We start from the raw sequence: 22,748 nt of genomic DNA, 5'->3' as shown, positions 1-22,748 counted from the left end.
AGAGACTGAAAAGGAATCAAAGGCATAGCTAACCTGTAACAAGTATGCTCAGTCATGAAATGGGTATGGGTTAAAGGTAATGTATTTTATAAAAAATGAACTGGTGGAGTTGGGAAGAGCAGAAAGCTTTAAGGCCCATGAGCTTTTCTGTCTGGACTTGTTTGCTTTTACCAGTTCAATCTGTTGTTCTAATAGGCAATGTTACTCTGCCTTTGTTATCTCTCTTGAATTTGCCGGCTCCATTAGCTCTCTCTCAAGCAACTGTCAGAGAGAAGAGATCTGGTTGTGTCATCTTTCAGGAGGTATGAAATGCTGCATTTATAAGCCTTTCCTTAGGTCTTCATTTTTTGATTTGCCGCATTTCTCCCACACAGTTTTGAAGAGCTTCCTCTGATTGTGCAAATCCTGGAACACTGTGTGGTTACAACAGCTTTCAGCTCATCAGTGGTTTTTGTGGGGTAAATGGTGAGTTATAGTGCATTTATGTGACAAATCAGAGCCTTCAGCCAGTCAGGCAGTGGACAGATAATTGTGACACAGAAGCACTGTGTTATTGTTGGTGGGTGCTATTCCTGTGTATTCCTGAGGTCATTTAATTTCCCTTCCAATGTTCGTAATTTCAATTTAAAACAATACCTTTTGGTTTTTTATGCATCCATTTATATTGTCTGTTTTGAATTTAATCCTAGTAATTTTAAAATAGTAACAGTGGTAGCCAGTACCAAAACTGCCTATCTGCGAGACAGCCCTGTCTTGTCATTTGCCATACTGTATTCTAATAAATGAGTGCTAGAAACTGGTTGAGAGCAGCAACTGTGCAAACTGATCTGTCATTTAAAGTTGTGTTCAGATTTGGTTTGCTTGAATTATGAGAATGGCTTGGCCTTTTACCCCATTCCCTTGAGAACATGTGTCCACATCCTACAGTCAGCACGGGACAAACACAAAACAGGCGCTCTCATCTCCTGATGGGAGACTCCAGTGATCTGGACAGCAGGAATATTGCAGGTTCACATTATCTGCATTAACATTACTGTGTATGGAACATGTATTATATCTGCTGTAAATGGTTTAACTAGCCAGGCCCTCATGGTTAATGAACCATGTTTCTGAGACAGGGATTCAGAAAGGAATATGACCATGATCACATCCAGTTGAAAATGCTATAAGACATAACATTTAACATATTTTTTCCAGTTCTAATGCAGGTAAATATCTTTAAAGAGCTTTTGTTTTGTTTATGTTTTCATTTTTAGAGGTTTGGGGCTTAAAATAATACGTACATATGTTTTTATATATATAAATAGTGTATGAAAATACATAGAAATAATTTTTGTTCTTCTGCTTTCATATGTTTTAATGTAGAATGTGGGCTTCCTCTTTTAAAGCTAGCTGTTAACTTTTAAGACCTTTCAGTATATATTTTTCCCCATGCTTGAATTTTTATAGTCATTCATGGAATAGGAAATGGCATCTACCTTCCTGTCTGTTAATGCTTAAACCTAATTTATGAATCCTATTTAAAACTGTGGTTCATGTTCAGCAGGACTGTGCATCTGCTTAAAGCTAACCTAATGTACAACTGTAGGCAAAATGAGATTGATGCAAAGTCTACAAACATTTCAAACCATTCTTTAACAGTATGCTAAGTAATAGCTTGATGTAATTCTTTTAATTAAGTGCATGTGTATGTGTATCAAATTTTCCCTGTTATTACAGAGCAAATACCTTACCTTTTATCTTACCTTCAGTATTACATGGCTAAATTTCCTAAAATGCTAGCCATAATAGCTACCACACATGTATATGTATATATAACACCTCGGTACATTCTTGTCCCCTGTAAAGACTAGAGGGACAACGTTTGGTACGTGGTATATCCTGAAAAGGCAACAGATATGAAATTGTGACTCCTGCTTGAAAGCCTTTAAATATTTAAGGTTATTACAACCTACATTTTCACCATTTGTGTGTTTAACTTGATAGCTGTATAAATTACATGTCAAGTACTCTTAGAAACATTTCCTGCAAGTGTATTGACAAATGTCCTGTCATTCTCCTGGAAATACACAGTATATGGAGCATTTTAAAGACAATTTGCTTATAAAACTTTTTGTATCCCATATGTTGCTTTCTCTTGTTTGCACCTGCCTTTTTATTTATCTGAGCATAAATATTACTGCTTCTTGACACTATTTGGAAGATTTTTAGATGCTTTGTTTCAATACCTCAGCTTTATTGCAGTATAGACTCTTATTTTTAACATGAGTGCCAGTCCTACAAAGCCTTACTTGTCTAAAATGGAAGTTGGTACTTGGGCCAAACTTTCAGAGATGTGAAACAGATGAGTTCCTGGGACTCATGTAAAACAATCCTCTGGAAACCTTAACTCAAGTAAAAGTAAAATGCCATGACAGTCCTACTGGCTTCTCTGTAGGTTAATGTTTTGCATGCAGAGTGGTCTAACATGCTGATGGCAATAGCAGTGTAAAAGCCTGAAACAAACTGAGGAGCATTACTGCTACCTACCAATATTTCATTTGCAAAACAGAAAGACAAAGCTGATAGAATTGATAGTATTTTGTTTTACATAGAGTTTGCACTGAAGCCTTTTATGCATGACTTGATATTTAACTTACATTTTAGTGTTGTTAGTTCTTATCAGTGTAGGAAATATTGAGAAACACAGAAGGCTGTCCCAACTTATTGGGATCTTTTCTGTATTTCCTTTTCTTAATTTTATCATCAGAGACTTTGACCTAAGGGTTTTGTCTGCCCACTTTTTCCTCATCTGAAGTCTTATGGCATCACACTTATTTCACAGTATTAGGAATATGTGATTATGGGCCTGGGCTAGCAACTCGTGAAGCATCTGCTTAGATAATCTCATTGATTAGGCTCTGGAAATGCAAACATTTGAACAGTGATTTTTAAGAGTAGCTTCTCTGCAGCCTTACAGTGTGTGCCTAGAAATCACTGAAGGCATAGTTTTTGTAGGCACATATATATCACTTGGAGTTCAAACTACCTGCTATAAATCTCCATACCTCTTCCCAGATTTTGCTGAAGATTTGGCTCAGAGAATCTTTGAGGGGCGAAGAGGAGGGAGGGTCTTCTTTTGTTTAAACTGATTACATTTCCTGAGAGCACAGAAAAAATACTTTTGTTGGCAACACATAAAGTTCTGCACTGCATTAGTGATCACTGACTTGCATATTGTGAGTCACGTTGCATTTACAGTTCATACCGTACTCTCACAGTGTATCAGCCTCCTTGCTGACCTGTGAGCAGTGTGTACATTCTCTCACTGTGTTTTATAACAGTCTAAAGAGGAAGGAAAGTGTCTAGAACTCTGTCATTACCTTTAGCAGCAAGAGAATGTGAAGAGTCTTTCAAGGCTAAATAAAACTTTGTGTAATTTAACAAAATGTATCCTACGTTTCCCTTCCCCTCACCGTCATGTCTAGTTATATTGCAGAAGAGGGTAAAGGAGGTAATGCTCTTGTAGTCTAAACAAACTCAGCATGGTGAAATGGGACAGTACTTTAAAATATGCATAAGGATTGCAGTTGCTCCATTTTGTGACACTGACTGTTCAGGTAGAGAAAAAAACCCAAGCCACAGACTTTTCCTAAAATGAATATTTTTTTAAAGGGCTAGCAAGAAAAATGATGCTGGAACTATTATTGTGAAAAATTGGAGTGGCCTGGTTGATATCACGCATACAGTTTGGAAAAACAAGATTAGTGCAACACATACCATTTTTCATTTTCTCCTGTCTTCAACAGTACCAACCATTGCAGCATCTCATTTTTTTTAACTTTGTGTTTAGGATGAGAAATCCCATGTGTGTACAATTGCTTCTGGCTGCCTGGTCTCTCTGCTCCTAGCTTTTTCCCTCTGCTTGCATGTTTCCATGTGTACTGTAAATAAGAAGCGACCGAGAGGGCAAGATACTTAGTCTCTTCTTAGATCAATACTACTCTGTGGGTCAGCAACTAGGAATGTTTGAAACGAAAGGAGGAGGGAACTGTGTTTTATTTCCTCTGTAGACTGAGGCCAACACCTTTGCATTGGGTTCATCTCTATTACCTGGGGAAGAAAGCCTGCGTAGGTTATTTCTGAACCAGTATCAGCTGGCAAAAAGACCACTGTGAAAAAGATAGCAAAGAATTTAAGTAACAAGAAAATCTTTGAATTTCCCCCCCCCCCCTTAAAATAAGAATTCTAATGCGTAGGTGGCCATCTACGTATTTTCTTTTTGGAGCTGGACACAGTGGGGAGAGGGATCGAGATCAACATGTGTCGGAGTTGGGGGGCCAGGGTGTATGCAAAGCAGTAGCTCTTGGTCTGTGAGCCAGAGTATTGAAGTCCTGTTGCACACGTGCATTCTCTTTCATCTTTCAAAAGAGGGGCTTGCCACATTTGTTGTTCCCCTTTTAGCTAAGAAAACTGAGACTTTTCCTTTCAGGCTTCTCTTTTTTTCCCCTTTCTGTGTTTAACATGATAGCTATGAGTGCTGTCTCTGAAAGGGACAAATGAAGGACACAAAAGGCAGGGCTGCACAGCACAACGCAAGTTTAGCCCTGGAAATGCAGTATTGCTATTGCTAACACCTGGCCACATGCTGGTATTGGGAATAAATGGGAGACCTACAGACTCTCCCTGTAGCAGGGGAAATGCAAGCATGCTTGGAAGCAGTTACTCTGCGACACTCTCAAGCATAAGGGGATGTCATAAAGTAGTTTTTTAACAGAGGAAGGGGGAAGGAGGCAATATGAAGGAACTCACGGAGGAGAACGGAGAATAAAACTTGTGTATGTGCAAGATGTGTAGCCTGGGGAAAAAATAAAAAGTTTGCAATGCTGAATTTAAATTATTTGCCCTCACATTGTCGCATCTTGTACAAGTTTTAAAATTATGTGCTTTCATGCAAAGACATCAGGTGGTTCTATGTCATAAATCAGTCTTTATAGCAAACAAGGTTTTGGAGGTACCTATCTTAGACCTGCTCTTTTCTGGGAATAAAGATGAGGCACTATCAGAGATTGAGAAGATGGGGCAAATTGATTAATTAAAAAGCAGTAAATCATCAGCCCCACATGATTTATGTATAAAAGAATTCTGAAGAAGCTTAGGAATGAATTAGCTGAACTGCTAACAAAGATGTGCACTCTCATTAAAACCTAGCTCTCTTCCAGAGGGTTGGCAAGTATCTGGGGTTTATCCTATATTTAGACCAGTAAGCATTACATCTGCACATTGCAAATGGTCGAAATAGGAATTTAAAAGGGAATAATAAAACACCTGGAAGATCGTGATGTGAAAGACTTTAATGAGAACAGTTTCGGCAAAGAAAAATCATGTCTCACTACATTGCTTAGAAGTCTGTGAATGTGCCCATAAAAGGAACTAGGAATGACCATACTGGATCAGACCAGAAGTCCCTCTAGCCCTGCGCCGTGCCTCTGACAATGCCTGGTCACAGCCACGTGGGAAAGAGAGGAGCATAAAAAGGATATCATAATGCTTTTTCCCATTGATTGACAGCAACAAGGGCAAGGTTTGAATTTAGGGGAGTCATTGCAAACATGCTGACATCATCCCTTTCCCAGAAACCAGTCCTGAGCTTACTGGTGCTCAGAGAGAGAATTCTCCCCCCCTCACAAAAAGGAATTAGATGGTAAAATAAACCATTTTTTTCATAAAAAGGACTAAAGAGAAGCCTGACAAGCTCAGAGTAACAATAACCAATTCCTGAGGTACGATTGTAACAGTAGTCTTTTCATCTAGCAAGGCCACTAGGTTGCTTTCACCTACTTTCATTCACAGTTTGAGATTAGCAAGTCTTGCTGGGTAGCAAAGCCAAACTGAGGCTATGCTAACCCGACGTGATCCATTTTTGTTAGCTGCTCTTCACTTTTCCAGCCATATGTTTCCCTGCTAGCCACACGTAGTGCTTCTGCTAGCCACGACTCAAGGTGCTCTGCAGCCTGTGGTGCTCTCACCCACCGTTCCCATTAGCTCCCACCCCTCTGCCAACAAGTTTTGTTGTTTCAGCCCTTGGAAGAGTAAGCACAGTGCTGAGAACCAGGCACAGGCTCTCAGCTCATAGGAGAGGCTTAAGCAGCTTCTGGTACTCACACATCTTGCAAAAGGCTTTAACTCAAGTCTCTTTTTTTTCTTGTCTTTTCTTTTTTTTTTGTATTTTGGTGCTAAATGCTCTTCCTGGATTGACTCACTTGGACAGAGTTTGTTGACCTAGACTTCCCTACATTTTCTCCACATGATGAAGTAACTCCCTTTGTAACAGAAATGTCCTTCAAAAATATGATTGCAATACGTGCCAAAGGTGTTTCTGGCTTGCCCACCAGTCCTTTCTGTTTATCTCCCTTTGATGCCATTGGATGCCAAGGTGCACTTTCCCCTTGGGAATTCCTGGGAATGTTTCCTCACCTTTAGGTTTCAGCTACCAGGCTTATAAGGCAAGCTGCCTCACATAATGTATTTTGACTTTTTAAAAGGTTGTGACAAAGTCTGTCACAAGACACTGCTACAAAGGCTAAGTAGTCACATATGGTGACAGGGCAAGTATCATCATAGATCAAAAACCGACAAGGAAACAAAAAGGCAGAGGGCTAAGTGGTCAGTTTTCATCACGGTAAAAGGCTAGCAGCTGCGTTTCTTAAAGTTACCTATCAGCTCCTATGCTAAATATAATTATGATCTAGGGGGAGAGGTGAAGGATTAGGTGGTAACACTTACAAATAATGTAATCGTTTAAGTAATTTAAGCCTGTAGCACACTGTTAGCAACTTCTGAGTGTTCTAAACAAGTTACTCGGATAAAGAAGGTTCAGTCCTGATAAATGAGAAGTTAATATGTGGAGAAAACCACACAAAAATCTTATCCTCTAACTGAAGGGAAAAAACCTGAACATTGCTGTTGGCAGTTCCATAACAGAAGCCATCTGAGATGCTGTTATGGTAGAAAAAGTGAACAAGGTGCTAGAAGGCGTAAGAAATGGGACATTAAAAATGAATTACTGAGCTCAGTCTTCATTGCGTGGAGACAGACGATAGGATAAAGCATAATATTATGGATAAGTTTGCCCAGCTAACAAAGTCTGATCCATGATGACAATTTCCTGTTTTCTTTTGTTTTTATCCTGCTCATACATCATCTACTCTCAGAGATGCTCTGATCTTTATCAGGAATAATATAAGTTGGGAAGGCTAAGGCTTCCAGGGGGTTTCAGATCTCGCCAAGGACAGCTCAGTATCAACCAAGCTACAACTGGTAAAAATCTATTTCATATCCATTCTCCTTCCTCTGGTAGTTAAAATTCACATCAAAATGACATAAATGAACAATCTCAACTTTGTATTTAGACTGTGAAATCATCTACATTTTAAACATGGATTTCAGAATTCAGATGTTACTGAAATACTTCCTCAAGTTGGGGCTCTTATGAGACTGATAAATTATTCTTGCATAGAGGAGAAGTCACCTGAGACTAACCTAAATGAAGTTAACATAGATTTTAAAAATTATTCTTGCAGAAGAACAGGGAGTGGTGGGAATAGATGAACAGATGGGAAAGGGAGAAGAGGAGAGTGCAGAAAAGGCTAATTAGGTAATTGAGGCTAAGAGGCTATTAGAGCTGACCCAGTGGTCTACTGGTAGTGCAGTTCAGGGACTTGACTTTGGGATTGAGGTTGGTCCCTCATTCCCAGGCCAACACGTGCTCTAAACATTGCAAGGACTCAGTTTTATAGCCTGTATGATCCTGTAAGTATGTGTTTTCCAGTCAACATAAACTGGAGGGATTGTATGTCAGATTATAGTGGAGACAGGAAAGAATAATGGAGTAAAATGCTGAATTTGGACGTGAAGACATTAAAATACTATGTTAACGGGTAAATTGTTTAATGAAATTCTTTGGAATTCCTTTGATCTGGCTGTTGGAGAAAAATCTGATTGAAATAAACATATTTTAAAGAGATTCTGAATAGGAATAAACTATTTTTCACTAAGCAACATTTTCTAAAATCTGTCCAGTATACAATTCTCTCAAGCATGTTTTTTTTTTTTCACAGGTAGTAGATAAGGGAAAGGCCTAAAAGGTCATTTATTCTAAGTCATTCTATTACCTTGTTTCTGGCCAATTTGAAGCTGGTATGCTTTTGGTGTGCCAGTCTTGTTTCCTTCTTTCAGTCTCCTAACCCATCTTTCTTTCTGATCCGGGCAGTGATATCTTTTCTTCTGTTTTGTATATGCTTATTTTCTCCCTGATGTCAGTATATTCAAACTGTCTTCTGAAGTTGTCAGTAGACTTGTTCTTTTATGGCTAAAGAGTCTGGTATAGGTCAAAGCTAGGACAAGCATTGCTATATGGTTTTCAGATTTATATGCTGAGGTGGAGCGTTTCTTGTCCTCACCTTTTTCTAGTACAACATTATTCGTGCTGACTTAATTCTTTTAAATCTCTCCACTTCTTTAGCAGTATTTGTGGCTAATCTTTCTCAATCGCTCCTAAAAACCCTTGTGTTTCCTTTCTGCATGTTTCAAACTTTGGAACTGCAGTGGTGCAGCATTCTGAGATGCTGTTTCCTCTCTTTCCTTACCTTACCCAGTGCTGCTTATCGCAATTTCTCATTTGCCAATTTAAGTATTTAAAAAAAAAAATTTTTTTTTTGACCCTGTGCTTGTTTTTTTCCCCCGTAGCAGCATTTCAGGACAGAAATGCTGGCTCCTGCATCCTTCTCTTGCATTCATGATGTCTTCAGAGGATCATAATGCACGTATGGCTAACTTTACTGTTTTCTTTTCTTGTTGTAATATTTTTGCGGAAAGTCAGCTTTCCTTCCTCTCTTCTTTCCTTTCCAAGCACTGCATAGAGATATTGCTATTGAAGCAATACATGGCTGGAACACGTGTGGTCAGTAGGCAAATCATATTTTGACAGCAGAAAAAATCGGCACCATTCATTATCCCTGCAGTTTAAAAGAGAGTTTCTGTAGAATAATTGCAGTATTGGAACTGCTGCTTCAGAGGAAAGTCACTGCAGTATAAGCTTTAGCAACTGGACAGAATAAACAAAAGATGGAGGAAAGAGTATAGCTTTGGTTATAATGGTAGGCAGGACAAAGAAAGGAGAAATCAGCTTCTTGTCCACAGGACACCCCACTTGTACCTGCTGCTGGCAAAAGATTTTGGATTTCGCTACCAGCTGACAGCTCCCCTAAGACATATTAAAGTGTTTTGTCAAAAGAGGGCACTGTGCCAAATGTGGACCTTCGTGAACGTGTTTTACATTTAGGGGAGATAGAGGAATGAGTGATGGACGATATTGAAGGGAACCTCCTCCCACAAAACCGTACTGAGGTTTGGACAGCCTGAAACAACGCTTCTCTTCATTTGGGGGATGCGGTGTTGCCCTGTCTGATATGAAGCTGCTTAAAAAGTAATTCCGTCATTTTTAAAATTATTTCTTGCCATCTCATAACTTAGCAGCCCTCTCCTTCATAACATTATGCTTATTCTGGTGAATCGAAGGATGCTGATTTCATTTTTGCCAGCAGAACCCAGGAACAGGTTTTTAGTATTTCTTTCTACCTCATAATCATGATCTGCTAGTAGGGACCATTCAATAGTGCTTCACTGTGCTTCCCACACGGCCCACCCTTTCCTCAGCATTTCTTGTCACTTTTAGGAATGATGACTTCCACTGGTTGCCTCTGGTTTTAGGTGCCATGGTGTTATTATGTTTTTATTATTGGTATTATCGTAGGACCTAGAAGATTGGCCTGTGGGCAAGGACCACATTTCTGTAAGGCATTCTGCAAACACAGGACAAAGGACATTTCCTACTGCTATTTTCTATTTATTGTTTCTCCTCGCAACTAAATTTTCCTTGTCAGAACACTTCACTATGTTGAAGATTCAGTTTTGTTAAAAACCTTTCTTAGCAAGTTCCCCCTGAATGTATCCAAGCACATATGAAACGTGGGGAATTATTCTCATAACATTTGCTCATGCAAATTGGTTTCTAGGTTTTGGCTTTCAAGTTCTAAAACAATAGTAATGTACTTTCAGGATATTTTTGCTATTTTAGTATCAGCTGATGGGACTGATTTGTCTGATGTGCAGGTCTCAGAAAAAAAAAAGAAGTATGCCAGGTTAGCCTAGCACTGATGCAGGTACCCAGTACTGATGAAGTTTTACCATGTTTATTACAAACACTTAAAATGCAGAAACGCTCCGAAAAAATTAAATGTGCCTTCTCATTGCTTAATTATCTAATTAGGTTTTAGAGAAAAAAATACTAAAAACTCAGTGTTTTCCCCTTGAAGTTGTAAAGAATGCAGACAGTTTACAAGCAATCTTTGTACAGTTCACTGTTATTTGAATTCCCTAGTAGTCTTTATAGAGATTCCTTAATTATTTCAATTAACATTAACCCTTGAAAGCTGTACACTTAATGTGTAGATTTCTTGATTTTTTTGAAAGCCATTAAATTACACAGTATTTTGATTTTTATAGTTAAGAAGAAGAAACCAGGTATTGGTAGAGGTGGAAAACCATGAGGTGCCTAGTAGACTGCTAAAAATGATAAAAATATTTGGAGAACGTTCTAATACATATTAGCAAGAATAAAAGCAGGACTTATTTTGCAGTGTCTGAAACTGAGTTAGCTGTGCCAAAACCCATTCAGTTATCCGTAAAAAATATTTAACACCATCTGACATATTCACTGTCACTCCATGCTCTGTGAATCAAATATAAAATTATGTGTAAGAAAAAACCCTACAAACTCATTTTGTCACAAGTAAGCTAGGAATTTTGAAGATGGTCAGCTCCACTTGTCAACAAGAATAAGGAAGAAGAAAAATAATGGCTTAGACTAACAGAGAAACAAGTCAGTAAGGCCTTCAATTTGAAAGGGCTGCCTCCCAGAAGAGGAGTTTGCGGTGCATGATTAACATCCTTATATTTTCTCCAGAGTTGGTTGGAGTTCTTGCAGTTAATAAATAGGGATATCCAGCTCTAAGAATAAAATTTGAACACTCAGAAGAAGTAGCTAGATCTAGTATTTTGGGTAGCATCAATAAATACCGGAAGGTTGTTTTCTAAAGTTGAATTGGAATTGGGTTTTGAGCTTGAAATGTCTTTAAAATTTAGCCTTAATTTCCTCTGAGATTGTGACTCAGGCCCACCCCTTTGAATTATATACGCAAGCTCGGAAATTTGTAAAATTGTTAAGTTGTATCCCCACATCTGCAAATTGATGGCAATTGAAAACGATCACCACAGTGTGTCACCACAGCTAACACTACATTGCAATCAGATTCACTTGAGCATTTCTCTACAAGTCAGTCAGATCACTTAATTTTTCTTTTGGCCATTGATCTTTTACAGCACCTGCAGCTTTTTGTTTTTCCTCCAAAGATCATCATTTTACTTTGAAGTCTACTGACTGTGATATGTCTAACCCAGTCCTGTAGAGGCAAGGAACTGAATAATTACTTCACGAGTGCCATATTAAAAGCAGTCCAAAGACTGTTTAGGCTGCTCATTAAAGTCATTGGGAATTTGGCTGGGCAAGAGCTCCCTGCTTTGGTCATGCAACAGGGGGGGGAAAATCGCTCCAAAGATTGTTATTTTCTAATTATTTGTGTTTTGGTACCACAAAAGGATTTGATTAGCACCCTTATGTGTTTAAAACTTGAAGAACAGATGCCACACAGCAGCACCCCCACCACCCCCCAGTGTTTGTTCCCCAAAGTCTTGATTAAGTCCCAATTTTCAAAGGGAAATAAGGTAGCAGAGGAAAAAAAAAAACAAACAGAACAGATAATAAAGTTTGCCTTTAAGATCAAAATTATTAGAGTTGAAATAAAAATTATGTTCCAAATAGAAGTATAGTTAGGATAAAATTCTCAAAGCTCAGTTATATCCCTCACTGCCTGTTGTAGTAGCAGAGAGTAATATCCTGGGACCTCTGAAATTATCAGGTTTTTGAGACTGAATGAGGACTCTAATTTTTTTTTTTTTTTTTTTTGGTAAACTTATAAATTTGATCTTATTGAATGCTACCGAAACAGAGTAAATGTCCTGACTCCAGACTGCAACGTAGCAAACATACAGGAGCAGACAAGCACACATACATTCATACTTGGAGTAACAAACCTGCTGGGTTGGGTGTGCTACCTTGTCAGATTGGAGGAGAAGACGCTCAAATCCACTGGCTCAAGCCTTTGACTGGCACTGAACTATGAGAGTCAAAACAGAGAGAAGATCTTTGCTTCTGTACTTCCTTCTTCCTTTGACAGAAAGAATTTTGCATTTATCTTTAAGACTAGGCAGTCTGAATTTGTTTCAAAATGACGTAAAATATCGAGCTTCATTTCTGCAAATACATTTCTAAAATCAGACTGGAAATCAGTCGCTTGCATGTTATTCTCTGTGGCTGTACTTTAGAATTGGGGTGGTTCTCCTTTAAATAACCATTCAGAAGCACCGAAATCCAGGCAGTTGTGTATCAATTAGCAGGGTGCATTTCTTAGTGTGAGCTGCCTGGAAATGCAAAATGACAAATCTGAGCATTAAGCTTTCTACCATCATTTTGTTTTCCTACCTCTAACTGCAAATCAGCTTCATTGTGACTTACAGTGTAAGAAGTTGGTGCATTTCTGCAGATCCATGATAAGATATTTTTCTCTAGTAAGAAATGCAGTTAGACTCTGCATTCTGAATCTGTCCCTGCCAGGCCCTAGATGCATTAGTATTCCACTGGCAGCTGCCTGTAGGTAGGAATATTGTTTTTGTCCATAACCAGAGGGAACAATCAGACTAAGCCGTTCCCCGGCTATAAACCAGCCAAAGTAATTGGGTTTAATTTTAATTTTTGTAATAGCTTTAAATTAATAGGAGCAGCTGCTGCCACAGTGTGTGGGTGTCCTTTTCCAGAAGGCATAGAACAAAAAAGGGAAAGAGTAAACAATAGTGCGTCTAGGACACAAAGGTTAATTCAAGAACTGAGCAATGTCTTTTCGTTATCAAAAACTCAGTTGGTGATATCTAGCACTGTGTCTCTTTTCTTTCTTTTTCTTTCCCTTTTTTCTTTTTTTCTTTAATTCCCCGATAAGATCTCAATCTGATTAGACTCCTGTGTGTAAAGATGTGTTGTTGGTATCTAAACACTAACTCTCTTTCTCTATATGACTCACAAATAGATTAGCAGTGACAAAGTGCTAGGAGAGATAAAAATAGATTAGCAGTGACAGGAGTACTATTATAATTATTTTTGGAAGATATGGTTTGAATTAAGAGTTTGGGCACTTTCTGCCCTGAGAGGGTGAATTTAAACCTAGGAACTGAGGATGGTTTCTGCTGTTGTGGCAGACACCAGATAGTGAAATGTCAATACCAGATGTCCTAGACATCAAGATTAGCCATAATAGCCAAATGCAGCCATAAAGTGATGTGTCAAAGTGGATAATAAAACAGATGCTTAGCTTCTATAATGAAGGGGAAAGGGAATGAAATATCAAAAGTGCCTTTAATACATTAACAAAGTTGTCTTCAACTTGCTTAAAAGTAGAAAGTTATTGAACCAAGGAGAACTATGTGTCATTTAAACATTAACTCTCAGCAGATGAATTTCAATTAGCATTAGCCTTTCTAAAATCCTGAATTTCCTCCTATTGGTCTCATTTTACATGAAATTTTTATAGCATAGAGTGAGGCTTGTCCTCTATTATTTCTCCCATGCTAATTTGGAAACAAATAAAGTTCAACAACTCAGCAACATACTGTTTAAACTTGCATTACGGTTTGAGGACTGGGAGCTAGAATACATTTACCCACTGCCATATCATCTGCTTGATTTGAGATCAAATGAGGGATGTCCTATAGCACTCCAGAGTAAGGGCGAATGATAGAAATATGTTAAGATACTGGAGAAACCTATTAGGTTAGGGTACTGCGTGCAGACTGCTGGTGGCATTTTCCCCCTACTGATACTTTAAAAAAATAAAAATTAAAAGAATTGTTTTTCTGTCCTTCATATTTGTGGCTTAAAAATCATTTTCAAATCTTAGTGATAAGCAAGTGTCTTATTTAACCAAAAATGCTGAAGTAAATTCTTGAAGCCTTGAATTCAAGAACCAGGGCAATAAAAGGGGCAAATAAATTCATATTTCAAGTCTAATTAACTGCATTACTGGCTCTTTATTGTACTTTTTCAAGAACATCTCAATTCCTTTCTGTTTCTCTTTGTAGAACCTAAGTCTTGCTGATCAGACTTCTTAATTGCTGCTAATTGGCAAAGACGTACTTCTGCATAATGAGAGGGTTTTGTCCTCTGTCTCATATTAGCAATGAAAGGCCGAAACTGATGCTCTGCAGTAGACCAGCTTCTCGGAACTATTACAAAGAGGCACATTACTGCTGCTATGTCTGTAAATCTTATTGTGTTTTTCCCTCACCATGATCCTAGTTTAGCTGAGATCTGCTCCAATCATTAGATGAGACCTGTTTATAATGTCGTGTAATTGAATCAGTTAGAGTCTGCAGGACCATAGTGTTTTGTTGCCAAACATGACTGGCAAGTTAGTTACATCAAATTACAAGTGCATGGCACGACTAGAGAATCTCCTGTCTAAATAAAGCTAGAAAATCCTTCTACAAAATGAAGAAGGAGTACAAACAGAAATATTGAACATCTCGAGTCCATAGAACAAGTTTTTGACCCACCACTGAAATATTACTCATTTCTATTGAGAAATAACAGAATAATTGAAGTTGGGTGAAAGATGGCAGGCAGACATTTGTTATTCCTCAAACAGATACCAGCTTGATAACAATGACATAAATGTCTCTATTATAATTATTTACCATCATGTATATTCATTTTTATCTTGTCAGATAAGCCAGAACTCTCGAGGAGGGCAGCAATCCAATTTGGAACAGGACCAAATACCCTTTTCTCCTTTGCTTTCCAATTTAGGACCAGGTCATTTTCTATACCTGAAGTTTTTTGTTTGTGTTTTTGGGTTTGGTTTTTTTTCACCTGAGGAATTTATCTTTTCCTCCATTCATCGGCTAGGTGTCGATATATCCCCTGACTATTAAGGATAATAAAAATATAAAGACGTCCTGAATTTCAGTAACAGTTCTGTCAACGTTGCCTTGTACTGACATTCCTTCGTTAATTATGCCACATCTCTGTGCTGGTGAATTAGACCTATATCAAAGGATGTAGCCACACTCCAGCCAGAGGTTTGGCTGCAGCCTGTGTAGCGGTATGCGATCGCACCAGCTTGATAGCGAAGCAGAGGACAGCGCAACTGCCTGCGCGTCCTCCTCGCTTCACCGGAGTTGGTTTCTCCAGTTGCGTGATGCTCTCCCCGGCGATGGTGACTCTGCCAGCTTGGGCACCTGGAGAGAGCGTCCGGTCCCTGCGGTGACTGGCGCACCAGCACGGTAGCTGTGCCACCCATGGGCCCCTGGCATGGAGGCTGGCTGCAGGAGTGCTCCGAAACGCCGGCTCCGGGATCTGCTCGCCAGCTCCTGAGCTGCTCAAGCTGTTACGCTTCATTTGCTCTAGAAATTTGAATCTCACCATAGCCCTTTTGTCCAGATTTCTGATGTCAATGTATATATATGTCAATGTATATATATGTTGGTTTTGTTTTTTAGGCAAAGAATACCCTCTAAAAACGTATATTACTATCGCTGCCCAGACCACAGGAAGAACTATGTCATGTCATTTGCTTTTTGCTTCGACCGAGAGGATGACACTTATCAATTTGCTTACTGCTACCCCTACACCTATACTCGCCTTCAGCACTATCTTGACAACCTACAAAGGAGGAACATGGACTACTTTTGCAGAGAATTGCTAGGACTCAGCGTGGTAAGTAATAGGTATGCTTGCCATCTAGCAGGCTTCATTATGAATGTCTACCCTTAAATGCTTATAGAGTATAATTCATCATCCCTGCTAAAGTACACACATGCACATATTTGTTTTACTGCTATCAATGACACATGAGGTACTGTACCTGCGTGGTGAAATATAGACAAATGCTAATTTAATTTCACATAAAATATTTCCTTTGCAATATACAAGACAATGCTAAATTCCCATGTAGGATCAATTCACCTCTAAAGACATTAAAAGATGAAACTGAAATAGCTTTATTGAAGAAATGCAATTTTTAGAGTAGTCTGTCCATTTCTTCTGGAAGAGCTTTTCTGTTCAGAAGGAAATACATGTCTTTGGAAATAGAATATAGCTCTTCTTGGTAAAGTAATGCAAAACAGACAGAAACTACCTATTTTATTTACCCATAAAAATACCTGCTTTGGTGATTTGAAATTAAAAGGGGTTCAGTGGTCTCAGTATAGATCCTAGTGGCCGCATGAAAATGAAATGTGATCGGTCTTCTGGTGCAGGAAGGAGGGTTAATGGTAAGGCTGAACTTCTGCTCACTTTGCTATAATGCTTCTCTGAAATTTTTGCCTGTCCTGAGGATTTCGAAAGCATGACTCAGCCACTCCCATATCAACTCAGAAATCATCAGATTAAAAAATAATAGCTGAAATCTTGTTTAGTGTGGGGGTTTTTGTTTTTGTTTTTGGTTTTTTTTTTTTCACTTTTGCATTCTCAGACTTTATAGTGCACTTGTCCCACATTCTTAATCTTTTCTCTGAGATTTGATTTGGTCTAAACTTGCAGTGGGTGTGTTGGAAAAAGAAAGCTGAGATTCCTATGAAGGCTGCTGATCCCAGCAGCTGGGACTTTGCAAAGAATCCCAGCATATATTGTGAAAATCAGAATGAAATTATATGTATAGCCTGCACTGGAATAAATAAAAGACTGCCAGCCTTAGAGCAGGCCATTGAGATCCCTATGGTGGCATAAAACTTGGAGGAAAAAATTAACTTATGGAGAAGTGTGAAAACAGAATTAACAAAAGAAAGTGTTTTTTAACCCTTTTGTCAGTTAAGTACAGTTCTTGTTCTAAGGATGACTATTACATATCCCCGAACTAGCATTAATTATTAATTCCAATTAGGGGGACAAACAATTATAAGGGAAAAGGTTATTAAAAAAAATAGAAAAGTAAAATCTTCAGAGGGTGGGAGGAAAGAGCACTATCATCTTAATGCATGTAGGGTTTTAATTATTAATCTTAGAGGACAGAGCTGTCATTAATTCTATAATGAAACTGAATTTGTTTCCTTTCACTCTGAAAATAGTGTATAAACAGTCACATTTGCATATTCATCAAAACCCTGATCTGCCTGATTAAAACACTGAGATAGAAGGATTTGTCTTTTATCTGCATTTTGACAGACAGAGCTATACTCTTAAATCTTGTTAACATTGTGTTACCAGTAGTTGCTAAATATTATTTTTCATATTTCAGCAAACTAAACAAACAGATGCCATTCAAAATGTGGCAGGAAATGTGCTGTGTATAAGTCCTGATTTTATATCTATATGTACACACACAGTATGTTTTGCAGAAATTGAGATGGTAACATTTTGCAGCTCACCATGCTGATCTGTATAAAAAGCTTCTGAATCAGGCTCATGCTGTAATCTTTGTAAGTAACATTACAATCTCAGAGCATTTCTGGCTTTTCTCCACACACAACTGTCCTAGAACAGCTTGGTAATTTAATGTCTTTACTGAGCTTGAATAGACAATTTCCATAAGTTCTCTGCGAGTTAAATATTTTAACATAGAGCTTTGTTGCTATCATACATCTTTAAATGGTGAAAAACAGGATCCTTCAGTCTTCACTGCACAGTGCTTCATCAAAGCAGAAGCTGGCTGTACTTTAGAGAATTGCGTGCCATATAGGATAGATTTAGAGCTAAGAAAGCGAGCTCTGTCCCTGCTCTGGCCTCTTATGTAAGATAAGAGGAATCAGATTGGCATAAAGAGGCCCTTAAAAGCTCTATTCCTGGCAAGGAGACGATACCCCTGGTAGCACATGGTGAAAGGTAACTTAAAGATGCAGTCTGAGGACAAACTCTGAAGTCCTCATGCTGGGCACGGGGCTGAAGCAGGGTAACATGTTAGGAGAAGGCTGCGGCATATCTGCTGAGCTGCCATGTAGCCACCGATACGCTCTGGCTCGTTCCAGGGGAATTTTACAGCTCCCTGCAGCAGTTTGTGATTGTGAGGATGGAGAATGGTTTGAAACAATTTCGTTTCTCCTGGATTATGAAATTTTGAACTGTGCCTCTTGGAGACAACAGAATCTCGCCGCAGATCTTTGGGGTTTTTTTTATTTTTCTTTGTCGTGGAACAGTAAAATGCAAGTCACAAGAAACCATGCTTAGATGATTACTCCTGAAGGCTTTCTGAGTGCACATTTTGCTGCATGTAATGTTTTCAAGGCAATCTAATTTCTAATCTAATTTCATATTTTCTCTAAAGAAAGTACTATGCCTCCATTAACTCCTTAAATACTTTCACTAATTCTATGAAAATTGAAAGTGAAATATCAGTATGGGACATGTAATTGTCATTAGGATGCAGAATGGCAAAGTGGTTCAGAGCCAAATGGCAAAGATTCCCATTGCCAGTGTGAATGGGTAACTTAGCTTTTCTATTTCTGACCTTTTAATGTTTTTATTGTCTACTTCAGGGAGCTATCCCAAAGTCTAGATGTGCCAAATGGTCTTGAAAATAGTCTCTCCTGCAAGCTAGCTATGATGGTCACCCAGGTGTCACTTAAACTGCCATTTTCATTCTGCCATTTTTGGCCTTAGGTAGCTTCAGACTTTCTACGGGTTGTCCCAACAGATCATAAGTTCACACTCCGTGAGCATGTTTTAATATAGTGCAATTACTTTTTTGTATATTATTGATGTATCTGTTGTCTCGGCATATATTATACACTATTGTGCAGCATAATATAATGAAAAAAGAAATTTATATTTCTGTGAAAATATAAACACAGGCTCAATTTACATTTACAGTACCTATTTTATGACATACGGTCTCTTGCAGTAACAGTTATGTATAGCATTATAACCAATATTTCAGAGTTGGCGAAATTTTTGAGTGTGTCTTCATTTGAAGGTGGTAGTCTAAATTAGCTGTGCATACTTGAAGTGTGTGGACAATTGGTGACACCTGTACCTCTTACTGGTATTCCACTATTACAAATAATAACTTAAATGAGTTTTGGTGAGTCTGGCTCAACTCTTAAAGCCCACTTTACAAATCGGCTCAACTCTTAAAGCCCACTTTACAAATCGCCACTGGCTTGGCAGTATTTTCGTTACTCACTCGAAAGAGTACCAAGATTAATTGGAGACAGATACTTCCTTTCACGCCATTAGGCAATGGTGCTTCCAAATTACACTTGAGGAGAATTGCAACTGCACATACAAACCACAAGCCTCAAAGGGACTTCCACGGTACACAGAGACTGGAATATGGAATTCTGTTAAATTAAATATTAAACATACATATTTTAAAACAAGAAGGCAATATGTCTAATGTAGAGCTCTGTAAGTGAGCCAATCTCTTAAGTCAGACATGAGATACTGAGTGAAACAGATTGGAACACAAGGTGCTTCCTTCTGACTCCACACCACTTTCATGTGTGCTTTTAATTTACGTAAGTTACTCCTGATTTATGCTGGTATCAGAGAGATCAGAATGAGTGAAGCAGAATGTGAAACTGCACACCAGATGTCACATTGCTGGTTCATTGATCAAATATCCCTTATTTACTGTCTAAATGACTGGGTGCCCCAGTAAAAATAGTTGATCAGTTCTACTGATATCTACTGGTCCATTTTTAACTGCTCAGTTATGACTGTTTTAAAGCATGAAGCAAAGAAAATAGACAATTTTTCTAAGGTTAAATATCTCATTTCTGCGTTCGGTGTTAGGTTATGTAATAACAGTTCTGTAAAAGAAAAGTATACTCTTCATCTTCGAAAAAAATACAAGTTAAAGGCTTCGGTGTGATGTATCATGCCTTTGAAATCATGTTGGTATCAGATACTGTACTTTCCAATGGATCTGACTGCAACTAGGTTGAAATGTCATCTAAATGCAATTTGTGGCAATTTACTTGATCTGAAAAGGGCCACAGAAATAGGGCTTAAAAAAAGTAAACCCAACTTCTTATTTCTCTAGAATGTAAAAGTGCACCTACATATATGTTCAGGGCACATTCTCTTTTTTCAGTGATGTATATTTACTCGTATAGTACTGCTGTTCCCATAACATTCATAATATGGATGTCACCCCAAAACTGCATGGGAGATTTTAAATGTTCCTACAGCTATTTTCTTAGCTGGGTTGGGTATCAGCAGAAGTAGAGTTGGACCTAAAAATAACAGTTGAATCTAAAAATAACCAACAGTTCTTTCTGAAATAAAATATGACTTATAGTATATAATAGCACAGTGTGCTACCAGGGAAATTATATAGATAACATGCAAAATAACAGGGAACTATTCTATACCATCAGTTTTAAGGAACATTTCTTCCTTAGAATTTAAAGGAAGTTCTGGGAGATAAACTGGCTTGTGGGAATCATAGACAGGGAAAGATAAGTGAAACTATGTAACTGTTGAAAGTTGCCATCTGTCTGTAGGATATATACAACTGTTCATGGTAGAAACAAGAAATACTTCGGTTTAAGTTGGCAGCAATATATAGTTTTAGAAAAAACAAACTCAATAAAACCATCATTTACAGTTAATATTGTGCAAGGTTACTAAATTTATAAGCTGGTTATTTCTTAAATTGCAGAAAGAGCACTGTTTCATATAGTAAAATAATTTCTAGAAGGATTTGCATGAATTGTTCTTTATCTAACTATGAGTAAAAAATCTTAAATTGGGAAGAAGAGTTCAAATCTTAAGTCAATTTTGCAGCTCGCATTTTATAACTACCCTTGTCCGTTTAAAAACTCTTAGGAAAAAAAAATGCTTGGAACTTCACAAAAAAGAAGCTTTGAGCATAAAGAATCAGTTAAGAAATCACCTGCAGAAAAAATGTTACGATCCACTTTATGAGAAGAAAACCTCCTGAAAGGAATGACAGTAAATGAATTACATGTGGTGGTGTTACTCTATACAAACTGTTTTCATGCATAGCTCCCAAGGTGCATCCTTTCATCCTATAGCCACATGGGGAAACCTTTGGGAAGTTAGTGACCTTTCTGAAGTTTTCACTGGACTTTCTATAGCTGTGCAGGTTGGCCTTTTGCTTCGTGGCTTTTCCTGTTTCCATGTCAGGCTCTTCATCTCATCTTTACTCCACATTTGTCCTTCATCTGGCTTGCCCTTTCTTTGCCTCATATCTAACCTTCCCTTTTCTTTCCATCTAGTTTATACTTCCTTAAGCTAATGACAAGAAAGAAGTTGTGGCATTTGTTTGCTGCTCTTATGTCAATTATTCTGCTTTGTTCTTTCCCGTTCGTTCCCCTTTTCTCTTTGAGTTGTGAACGGAAAATCCAAAACAGCTGTTAGATCTTTTAAATACCAGGACTGCCCGAGGTAGTCACGTTCTCCTCTGTACACTCAATATCCCTATCTCGGTGCCATTTCATGTAACTTCATGTCCTGGTCTACGACCTGTCTTCCCTGTCCTTATGTCATTTGTGCTCCCTGTTTGCTCCATCCCCTACTATGTACGCGTGCACTTCCAGAGAAGCTGGCGGAATATGTGGTGTGCCCAGGCTTCAACCTGGAGGGGAAACGTTAATGATCTAGTCAGTTGTCCTGACATACGTGAACAAACGCCCAAGTGCAGGAAGGCATTTCAGGGTCTGAATGCTTGTTTCATGGCAATGGTAAATTTCAGGTAGAGGGCAGATTTTACTCATTCCTTTCCTCAGCACTTTCTACTGCTTGGTTGGGTGCCACACAGCTCGGTATGGTAGCTATAATCCCAATAGGAGACAAACTGGTTTTGTCCATACAGTCAGTTCAACCCCTAGATCTGGGCAGCTGCCTTTAGCTCCTGCACCCTAAGCTTTTGGGGACAGGGAGCACCTATTTTACTTTCCGTGTTTGGTGCCTTGCTGACTAGAAGTCCTTTTTTGGTTGGTGCTTGGGAAATAACATAGTACAACCAATTAATATTTTTCCATCAAAAAAGCAAGTCTTGAGGTCCTGTATATACATGAATGTAAAGCTTTTTATGGTTTTAAAATTTACCTAGTTGCCCTGAAGGACATTCAGATATTTTGAAGATATGTATGGCCCTTAGAAACGTGTGAAAACCCTAGAATACAGTAATTCTTCTTTCACTTCTATTTACAGAAATTTGTTTTCCCTCTTTTGTAGCACAGCATTAAGCAATAATTACCATGTTGATAGTAATGCTGAATGTACTTGCATGTAGGGGAAATCGTGCTATGTGGAGCTATTAGCTACATTTGCCCTGTAGCACTTTACTGCATTGATTCTGCTGGGATTTTGACTATGTTTGAGTTGGTTTCTATTTAGATCTCCTGAGTGGTGACTGTGTAATGCATCTGTGGGGCTGGAGTTGTATTTTAATTTGTATTCTTTGACTGTAGACCCAGAAGATGGTTAGCCTGGCCCACATTACCTGTAGGGCTGAGACCTTGGGATTGAAGGCTTATCTAACAATTTTGAAGTCTGCTAATTCCAAAGGATTTGGATTTATGCCTTTTAATTTAACCAAAGAAAGAACTATTTATTGATTTAGCTTTATACTAGCTAT

General features: G+C 38.3%; 1 protein-coding gene across 6 annotated transcripts in view; it reads left to right on the top strand.

Moving 5' to 3' along the window:
- Positions 1-22,748, top strand: part of BEND5 (BEN domain containing 5) — a 979,469-nt gene that overhangs the window by 380,937 nt on the left and 575,784 nt on the right. For all 6 annotated transcript variants that reach the window (XM_030032521.2, XM_030032519.2, XM_030032517.1 and 3 more), the window contains exon 5: positions 15,706-15,922. In XM_030032521.2, coding sequence (XP_029888381.1) covers positions 15,706-15,922 — 217 coding nt within the window. The remainder of the gene's footprint in view (positions 1-15,705; positions 15,923-22,748) is intronic.

The sequence above is a fragment of the Aquila chrysaetos genome, chromosome 12, assembly GCF_900496995.4.
Source record: "Aquila chrysaetos chrysaetos chromosome 12, bAquChr1.4, whole genome shotgun sequence".
Taxonomy (NCBI): Eukaryota; Metazoa; Chordata; class Aves; order Accipitriformes; family Accipitridae; genus Aquila; species Aquila chrysaetos.
The sequence above is the reverse complement of the archived record's forward strand: the minus strand, read 5'-3'. Positions and strand labels throughout refer to the sequence as shown.